At 44.1% G+C, this 10,632-nt stretch overlaps 1 protein-coding gene across 1 annotated transcript; it reads left to right on the forward strand.

Moving 5' to 3' along the window:
• Positions 1-3,936: 3,936 nt before the first annotated feature.
• Positions 3,937-9,329, forward strand: e2f5 (E2F transcription factor 5). The gene is made up of 8 exons (XM_014139753.3): positions 3,937-4,362; positions 5,408-5,517; positions 5,693-5,854; positions 6,364-6,472; positions 6,728-7,037; positions 7,311-7,490; positions 7,720-7,758; positions 7,889-9,329. Exons 1-8 carry the CDS (start codon positions 4,225-4,227, stop codon positions 7,996-7,998), a joined length of 1,158 nt encoding a protein of 385 aa, XP_013995228.1. The 5' UTR covers positions 3,937-4,224; the 3' UTR covers positions 7,999-9,329.
• Positions 9,330-10,632: the final 1,303 nt, after the last annotated feature.

The raw sequence follows: 10,632 nt of genomic DNA on the forward strand, positions 1-10,632 counted from the left end.
GAAATTGCCGAACCAGGCAGTGATGCAACCAGTCAGGATGCTGTCGATGTTGCAGCTGTAGAACCTTTTGAGGATCTGAGGACCCATGCCAAATCTTTTTAGTTTCCTGAGGGGGAATAGGCTTTCCCGTGCCCCCTTCACGACTGTCTTGGTGTGTTTGGACCATTCTAGTTTGTTGGTGATGTGGACACAAAGGAACTTGAAGCTCTCAACCTGCTCCACTACAGCCCCGTCGATGAGAATGGGGGCGTGCTCGGTCCTCCTTTTCCTGTAGTCCACAATCATCTCCTTAGTCTTGGTTACGTTGAGGGATGGGTTGTTATTCTGGCACCACCTGGCCAGGTCTCTGGCCTCCTTCCTATAGGCTGTCTCGTCGATGTTGGTGATCAGGCCTACCACTGTTGTGTCGTCTGCAAACATAAGGGTGTTGGAGTCGTGCCTGGCCATGCAGTCGTGGGTGAACAGGGAGTACAGGAGGGAACTGAGCACGCACCCCTGAGGGGCTCCAGTTTTGAGGATCAGCGTGGTAGATGTGTTGCTACCTACCCTCACCACTTGGGGCGGCCCATCAGGAGTCCAGGATCCAGTTGCAGAGGGAGGGTACTATGGTGTTGAACGCTGAGCTGTAGTCAATGAATAGGATTCTTGTGTAGGTGTTCCTTTTGTCCAGGTGGGAAAGGGCAGTGTGGAGTGCAATAGAGATTGCATCATCTGTGGATCTGTTTGGGCGGTATGCAAATTGGAGTGGGTCTAGGGTTTCTGGGATAATGGTGTTGATGTGAGCTGTTACCAGCCTTTCAAAGCACTTCATGGCTACGGACATGAGTGCTACGGGTCTGTAGTCATTTAGACAGGTTGCCTTCGTGTTCTTGGGCACAGGGACTATGGTATCTACTAGAAACATGTTTGTATTACAGACTCAATCAGGGACATGTTGAAAATGTCAGTGAAGACACCTGCCAGTTGGTCAGCACATGCCCGGAGCACACGTCCTGGTAATCCGTCTGGCCCCACAGCCTTGTGAATGTTGACCTGTTTAAAGGTCTTACTCACGTCGGCTACGGAGAGCGTGATCACAGTCGTCCGGAACAGCTGATGCTCTCATGCATGCCTCAGTGTTGTTTGCCTCAAAGCGAGCATAGAAGTGATTTCGTTCGTCTGGTAGGCTCGTATCACTGGGCAGATCGCGGCTGTGCTTCCCTTTGTAGTCTGTAATAGTTTGCAAGCCCTGCCACATAAGACGAGCGTAGGAGCCGGTGTAGTATGATTCAATCTTAGCCCTTTATTGACGCTTTGCCTGTTTGATGGTTCGTCGGCGGGCATAGCAGGATTTTTTTATAAGCTTTTGGGTTAGAGTCCCGCACCTTGAAAGTGGCAGCTCTACCCTTTAGCTCAGTGCGAATGTTGGCTGTAATCCATGGCTTCTGGTTGGGGTATGTACGTACAGTCACTGTGGGGACAACGTCCTCGATGCACTTATTGATAAAGCCAGTGACTGATGTGGTGTACCCTCAATGCCATCGGAAGAATCCCGGAACATGCCCCAGTCTGTGATAGCATAACAGTCCTGTAGTTTAGTATCTGCTTCACCTGACCACTTTTCTATAGACCGATTCACTGGTGCTTCCTGCTTGAATTTTTGCTTATAAGCAGGAATCAGGAGGATAGAATTGTGATCGGATTTACCAAATGGAGGGCGAGGGAGAGCTTTGTACGCTTCTCTGTGTGTGGAGTACAGGTGATCTAGAATTTTTTTTCCTCTGGTTGCACATTTAACAGGTTGATAGAAATTAGGTAGAACTGATTTAAGTTTCCCTGCATTAAAGTCTCTGGGCACTATGAGCGCCGCCTCTGGGTGAGTGGTTTCCTGTTTGCTTATTTCCTTATACAGCTGACTGAGTGCAGTCTTAGTGCCAGCATCCGTCTGTGGTGGTAAATAAACAGCCACGAAAGTATAGCTGAAAACTCTCTAGACAAATAGTGTGGTCTGAATTTTATCACAAGATACTCTACTTCAGGCGAGCAAAATGTAGAGACTTCCTTAGATTTCGTGCACCAGCTGTTGTTTACAAATATGCACAGACTTTTCCATGTGACTGCATCACTAATTGTTTTTATAAGAAACATTTATGTGTTGGAAATTCCAAATTGTTTGCATAGTCAACTTACACACAGCATTGACACACACACCCCACCAGACATACCACCAGGGGTCTTTTCAAAGTCCCCAGGTCCAGAACAAATTTAAGGAAACATAGCTCCGTATAATACTCTGAGTGCATGGAACTCCTTTCCATCTTTAAAAGTGCAAGTGAATAGCAATCCTGGTTTCAAAAAACAAATAAAACAACACCTCACGGCACAAAGCCTCTCCCCCATGTGACCTACTTGTTGTGTGTATGTACTGACATGTACAGTACCAGTAAAAGGTTGACACCCCTACTCATTCAAGGGTTTTTATTTATTTACTATTTTCTATATTGTAGAATAATAGTGAAGATATCAAAACTATGAAATAACATATATGGAATCATGTAGTAACCAAAAAGTGTTAAACAAATCAAAATATATTTTATATTTAAGATTCTTCAAAGTAGCCACACTTTGCCTTGATGACAGCTTTGCACACTCTTGGATTTCTTTCAACCAGCTTCATGAGGTAGTCACCTGGAATGCATTTCAATTAACAGGTGTGCTTTGTTAAAAGTACATTTGTGGAATTTCTTTCCTTCTTATTGCGTTTGAGGCAATCAGTTGTGTTGTGACAAGGTAGGGGTGGTATACAGAAGATAGCCCTATTTGGTAAAAATCCATATTATGGCAAGAACAGCTCAAATAAGCGAAGAGAAACGACAGTCCATCATTATTTTAAGACATGAAGGTCTGTCAATCCAGAACATTTCACCACCACAGGAAAGGAAGACAAAGAGTTACCTCTGCTGCAGAGGATAAGTTCATTAGAGTTAACTGCACCTCAGATTGCAGCCCAATAAATGCTTCACAGAGTTCAAGTAACAGACACATCTCAACATCAACTGTTCAGAGGAGACTGCGTGAATCAGGCCTTCATGGTCAAATTGCTGCAAAGAAACCACTACTAAAGGACCAATAAGAAGAAGAGACTTGCTTGGGCCAAGAAACACAAGCAATCGACATTAGACCAGTGGAAATCTGTCCTTTGGTCTGCTGAGTCCAAATTTGAGATTTTTGGTTCCAACTGTTGTCTTTGTGAGACGCAGAGTAGGTGAACAGATGATCTCTGCATGTGTGGTTCCCACCGTGAAGCATGGAGGAGGAGGTGTGGGGGTGCTTTGCTGGTGACACTGTCTGTAATTTTATTTTATTTTATTCAAGGCACACTTAACTAGCATGGCTACCACAGCATTCTGCAGCGATACACCATCCCAGTGGGACTATCATTTGTTTTTCAACAGGACAATGACCCAACACACCTCCAGGCTGTGTAAGGGCTATTTGACCAAGGAGAGTCATGGAATTTCATCAGATGACCTGGCCTCCACAATCCCCCGACCTCAGCCAAATTGAGATGGTTTGGGATAAGTCGGACCGCAGAGTAAAGGAAAAGCAGCCAACAAGTGCTCAGCATATGTGAGAACTCCTTCAAGACTGTTGGAAAAGCATTCCAGGTAAAGCTGGTTGAGAGAATGAGTGTGCAAAGCTGTCAAAGCTGTCATCAAGGCGTCATCAAGTGTGGCTATTTAACACTTTTGGTTACTAGATGATTCCATATGTTTTATTTCATAGTTTTGATGTCTTCACTATTCTACAATGTAGAAAATAGTAAAGAAAAACCCTTGAATGAGTAGGTGTTATGAAACTTTTGGAGAGAGAGAGAGAGAGAGAGAGAGAGAGAGAGAGAGAGGTGTTTCTGCGCATGAGCTTAGCTAGCCAACGTCGCTATGACATCGTTGACAAGTGTAATAGGGGATTTCTATTATCGAAGCAGTTTCTGTCTATGTTCGTACTGACTGTTTTTGCTAATATCTCTGCATGGGGTAAGGGAAGTTGCCATGGCAATTGTAATCTAACGTCACTTCCGTTCGTTTTAAAAACCTCAAACAGTGTTTGCCGTCGTCCTGACTGAGGTAAATAAACTGAATGGAGAAAATTCCCGTTTCTCTCAGCCATCACTTCACCACCCAAGAAGTGAGTTCAACAACCTAGCTAGCTATAGAAACATTTCTCACCCAGGAGCTCGAGACAATGGCTGAGTCTATGCGCTCGAGCCTGCCGAACGGCGGAGCCGCATCGAGTCGACACGAGAAAAGTTTGGGGCTCCTCACAATCAAGTTCGTGACTTTACTCCAAGAGGCGAAGGACGGCGTACTTGACCTGAAAGTGGTCAGTTGTCGAAGCTTGCTTCTCCTCATATTTGTCACTATTTATGCAATGTTATGTCGGTGTTTTCTCCATCATCCAGCTAGAGAAATTGGTGTGAAATTGAACAAAGCCAAAGCAAGGTCTTGATTCAACAGTCATTCTTCTGACCAAATCTCAGATTGTCAATGTGTTATAACGTCTCAAGGTCATTTCACAGTGAAGAAAGTTTTTACATTTTTGTTTTCAACCAAGTTTGGAAATGAACTAGCCAGAAAAGCTTGCTTGCTTGCTAGCTAGCTAGTTAGGTGCTGGCACACTTTCATTCTGCCAGTTTTCATTTCTGTCAAAATACTTACTTTATATCTCCCCACTAAAAGGCAGATACCGAGCAAGGCAGCTAACTTGTTGGCTCCATAGCTAGCTACCTGTTGTCATTGGTCCATAGCTATGAAATAATGTTTTCTTGACATGTATGTTATGCAACAAGTTACTTAAACTGTTAATGCGACCAAGATGATCACACCTGGCCACCCCCACTAACCCCACCCCCATAAGTGTCTGGTTCCTGACAATGTTTCCTTCCTTTTACAGTGATTGTAATGATTGATTGATTAATGCAGAGTAGACTAGGACCACCTAACTTACTACCCACCTGGACAGCCTGGCTGTTTGAACTGGCTGTTTTCAACTTCTTCACTGATAAGGAGTTTGGACGTTTCCCTCTCTACTTGCGCGCCACAGCAGGCTGTTTACTCAGCAGGCAGGCAGGCAGGTTCCCTCCCTCTCCTTCCATTGTATGAAGTCTACTTAGTCTTCATGTGCCAAGTTTTGGTTGGTTTGTGCCAATTCTGAGCCTGGGGGGTAGGCGTATATACACAGTACTCAGTAGTTTAATTCTACACAATAGAAAGCAGCTTCATCATTTCCACGTGTTTGCATGGGTTTTCATCCCCAATGTATTGTGACTGTACAGTTTTCCTCAAGATTAGTTTTCTCAGTAATGGTCTCTTCAGGTGTCTGTCAGTATTATCTAGTTTTTAAACACATCTGTTGTGTCCATTGACAGGCTGCAGACAGCTTGGCCGTGAGACAGAAGAGGAGGATCTATGACATCACCAACGTGCTGGAGGGAGTGGGCCTCATCGAGAAGAAAACCAAGAACATAATTCAGTGGAGGTGAGTTGGGCGGCTGCCTGTTGTCTGCAGGGTCAGGGTGAGTGAAGTCAGTCACTCTGGATGGTGTTAATTTCCATGCAACACGTAAGGGAAAGGAATGCAAAAAATCACTGCACATCCAAATGCCCTACACACACATTCTCCCATTCAAACCCCTTCTCTCATCCTGTCCCAGAGGGGAGAACCTGGGCTGCCAGACAGCGGAGGTGCTGGAGCAGGTGGAGGTGCTGACAGCTCAGCTGTGTGAGCTGGAGGAGCAGGAGAAGGAGCTTGACAGCCAGAAGGCCTGGCTGGAGCAGAGCATCAAACACATGAACGATGACCCTATCGCCAGCAGATATCCTTCAACATGAACTCCCTCGCGCTGTGGGGGTGGTGGGGCACTGCCCCATTAGGTTGCGTGTGTTACTGACCGTAAGTCACTCGAGAAACTCGTGTAGCTCGAAGTTTTAGCGTGAATCATGCATTTATTGGTGGGACGTTTGTGAGAATTTGAGAAGAAGGATTCGGTCTTAAAAGACTGGGCTGAATTTTGGATTAGACAGGGTGAAATATGAGATGGGTTTTGTCTGTTTCTCTTATACCTGTGTTCAACCTCATTTATGCTGACAGTGATTATGTCCCTGAAAGGCCCCCCTACTTTTAATGATGAACTCAAAGGAGGAAATCCCTTAAATGTAAGGATGGGATTACATACATGAGTGTAATTAGCATGTCAGATCAGTTTTAGGCTCTTTGTTGTTTAATGCTCTTGGTCTAGTTTTTCCAGTTTACACTGATTATCATGTCAGTCTTTCCTGCTCCACTTCAGTCTCTCTCCCCATTTCTTTCCTTAACACCCCCCACGTATATGTATGTGACCCACGAGGACATCTGTGATGCGTTCAGTGGGGACACTCTTCTGGCGGTGGTCGCTCCCTCAGGAACACAACTGGAGGTACCGGTGCCTGAAACGGTATGTCATGTGGTGTGCTAGGGTGGATATTGGAACAAAGTCAAGCGCTTTATACCTATTTCACACTACTGAGCTAAGTCGAACCAAGCTAATCCATACTGGGCTGGACTGTTTACGCATTCACCATAGTTGGTTGAACTGTACTGGAAAGGATGATGTGGAAAGAAACTATCCGAACCAGAGAAGTTTGTTTTGGGTCGACACCATTTTATGAAAAGGCTATTTGGTGTACAAACTGTCCCCATGGTCTCCTAGGGTCAGAGAGGCCAGAAGAGGTACCAGGTGAATCTAAGGAGCACGTCAGCTCCGATCCAGGTGATGCTCATCAACAAAGAGTCTGGTTCCTCCAGACCTGTTGTGTTCTCTGTGCCTCCCCCAGAGGACCTGTCTTCCATGCCTACCCCACCCACCACCCCTGCGGACCTGCAGAGGTTCCCCCTGCCCTCTGACTCAGCCCATTTCCCCAGCCCTGTGACACACCACATCTCTGAACACAAGATGGCGCCACTGCGGAGGCACGATGAGGATCTTACACCCTCCTCCACCCCACCAGACATACACATGGGTAAGGAGGACTACTAGGCCATTCACTCAGGGCTCACATCATTTGTGAAGATATTCTACAAATTACTGGTGGTGTTATCTTAGATTCCCTTCTGATTGCTACAGGCTAAGGATTTTAGTGACTTATGACAATAACAATCTTTAAAAAAAAATCTGAAATCAACAACTGTATAGATGAGGGAGTAAGAGCAGTGGGAAGTATTTGCAGCATCAAATCCCATCATGCTCCAGACTAATGCCATGCTACTGTTTTGTCCTCCTTCCCCTCCTGTAGAATGCCACCCCCAGGCGACTACTGGTCTAGCGATGCAGCAGTTGGTCGGCACGCCAACAGGTGTCCAGCAGCAAGGGGTTCTGGGAGGACACTTGGGCCAGGACCTCCAGTCCATGCTGGACGTGGGCAGCCTTCTGAAATTAACCAACACAGGAGACCACATGAAGGAAGAGAGAGAGGGTGAGTGAGTGAGAGGGGGAAGTGCGCAGCCTGCTGAAACTAACCAACACCGGACACTAGCTGAAGGAGGAGAGAGAAATGTGAGGGAGGGGAGGTCTCTCCCTCAGGAGAGCAGCTGAGGGAGGTCTGGAACTGGGAGGGTGGCCAACTGGTTTGGATGGGGGCTTATATTAACATGGCTTTACTCCCTGTGGTGTACTTACAGATAAATGTTTTCTGTGTTCTTTAGGTGTGGCTGACCTAATAGATGAGCTGATGTCTTCTGATGGTAAGCATTAGGGCTGAGAGTCTAAAGATCCTATCTGGCTGCTCTCAGTATTCTCTCCAAAGACCATCAAGATATACAAGTTTAACAGTGTGATATTTGAGTTTTCTCCTCTCTCTATTTTGTGTTACAGTGTTCCCTCTGCTGCGACTGTCTCCCAATGCAGGGGTGGACTACAACTTCAACCTGGATGACAATGAGGGAGTCTGTGATCTGTTTGACGTCCAGATCCTCAATTACTGAGGGACGAGAGGGCGTCATGTTCGTACGAACAGCGGGGTGTTTCTTTACTTTTCCCTAGCGTAGCAGAGGTTCTTCTGTCATGTTTAAATTTCCTAATTTAATCCTACATTGAGTTATTAGTGCACTGCCTATTCTGAAGCCAATGGTTGTACTCCTAATACTATCCCTTTGGCATCAACCCTAAACACTGACATTTTCTGAGCCCCTAGATATCAGCGACCTATAATGACCTCTTATTCCCAGCCGTCAGTTATCTCTGGCTATGGCTCTACCAGCCATTACTATCTGTCCAAATGTGAATTATGAAGAATGTAGCAGCTGAACCTATCTGCCAGAGGATGATGAGGATTTGATCCGCTGTATGACAGTAATTGGTCGCCCTTTGTTTATACCAGGAGTCGCCGTGCTCAAATGGGGGTACTGAGGGAAGTTTCTCATTCATGTGTGAGGGGAATACATCGAGAGTCCAGACAATAATACAGCCATACTTGAGTCAGGTGACAGAAAACCCTGCTACATTCTAGAGTTAGATTACAGTTAGCAAAGTGCCTGAGTGGATGCAGCCATGATGTGGGGTTGTTGTTGGCTATCCAATGCACTTATTTAGATGCATCTCTGCATCGTCTTTGTTTAGACGACCAAAGTATTTTCCACAACTGAATCACATTGCGTTGACGCCAGGGTTTTTCTTTTTCTGTAGATCCTTTTGATATTTAACACCTCATAGTTATGTGATGGTGTTCATTCCTGACATGGACACAGTTATTGACGTTTCCGGTCGTGGAGATGCTTGTTGATCCAGTGTGATTGTATGTAGACCCGGATGTATGTAATTACGTCAGGTAGTATTGATTCTCACTGACTCGATGTCTTCCTCATCTCCACCATGCAATGTGAAGCGTCTTTTTCCGAACTCGATCCTACTCAGTCTTATTTAACTGAAGGCCTAACTGTATGGATGTTACTGTTTTGCTTTGTAAATTAATGTGACTGCTAATATTTTAGGCTCAAGTATGTTATTTCCCTTAACTAGTTATATTTGAATAGATGTATAGAGGTTTTTTTTTAAACTTCAATGAAAGAAAATGATTCTTGGTTGTAGTTATTTTTTGCAGGACTTGAAGCTGTTCAACTGCCTTATGATAATTTGACCTGCCGTATGACAATTGGTCTGAATTTTTATAGACCAGAATGGTGCCTTGAGTGAAGTGCTTTTGTATATTTCTAGTTTCTTGTCCTAATCAAAGGAATATTGTTTTGTGTTTTTGTTATATTTTGTATATTTGCACATTTTGTTGGACCAAAGTTTTATATTAAACACATTCAATTGCTGTGGGCTCATGGTCATGTACTGTTGAAATGAGTTCCTATGCAGTAGGTTGGATATTTGATTACCTGTCAATAACAGGAATGTTACCCTAGCATAAACATTTTACTGACGGTAATAATAAACACCATCTTAAGTATACATTTGGAGTAGATAAATTACGGTATCTGGTCCGTAGACTAGTATGACATCATTCAGCTGTCCTTGCTTACTATACACTTTCTGAGTAAGAATGGTGTTTATTTACTGACATTGTACAGAAAAAAAAGTGTAAAATGTAAAAACAAGCCATTTCAACAACAAGCTCAGATGGCAACAGATTGCAACCAAAACATTAAGACTGATAGTTATTTTATTCAAAGTGATCTTAGAGCGGGTTAAGGGTCATGAACGGTCAAAAGCATGTTTTTCACGGAATTGGATATTTGGATGAAACCAGATCGAAGTATGAACATTTGATTAGGGTGTAAGCAAATACAATTAAACGTTTAGACTAGTTACTGGCTAGCTAGGTATTCAGCCTGCATGGAATAAAAGAGGTGGAGGAGTCTTTCAGAACTCTGACACAGTTGTCATGTCAACACATCTGTCAGTGCTGCTGTGAACATCACAAGAGACATGCCGAATGGCAGATGTAAAATATTTGACGTTATTGATGCAATTTCATTGTTTGAGTTGCTTTGTGTATCACCAAATTAGCTTGAGATGATTTTACTGCAACACTGCTCACTGCATCCAAGTTTCTTGACATAGGAATTTCAGTAAGATCCCTGCCCACTCAGCCTGTGTTTTCCACATTTCTGGCAGAATGAGTACTTTTTCTCAAATTTGGAGCATTTCTATGCCAAGTATAGGTGATATTTTAGTCACTCAAAAGGCTATTTTACATGTGAATCAGAATAACTGTTCGGGACCATTAACAACTAACAAGTTTTTAAAAACCGGTCTCAATCTCGCTGCTCACCCGTAAGGGGGTGAATTTCTGAGGTGGTAGCAGACAAGGAGGTGAATAATAAATGTACCGAACAGATTTCTTGAATTCTTTAGGGTGGAAAGAGTGAGGATGTCACTCAACATTTTGTCCACAACAGAGGGTTTTGGCTAACAGCGTCGATGTAAAAAATGTGTGTAATAAACAGCAGATGTCTCAGGTTTTTTGAAAGGCTAACTGGTCTTTAGCAGGTGAAATAATATTTAGATTTTTCCTACCACACTCTTAAGGCAAATGAAACATGTTGCAAACGGAATATTACGAACAATGTCTCTGGGTCGTTGGATGATGCTGGTATTTAGTGTCTTTAGTTTTG

The sequence above is a fragment of the Salmo salar genome, chromosome 14, assembly GCF_965601325.2.
Source record: "Salmo salar chromosome 14, fSalSal1, whole genome shotgun sequence".
Taxonomy (NCBI): Eukaryota; Metazoa; Chordata; class Actinopteri; order Salmoniformes; family Salmonidae; genus Salmo; species Salmo salar.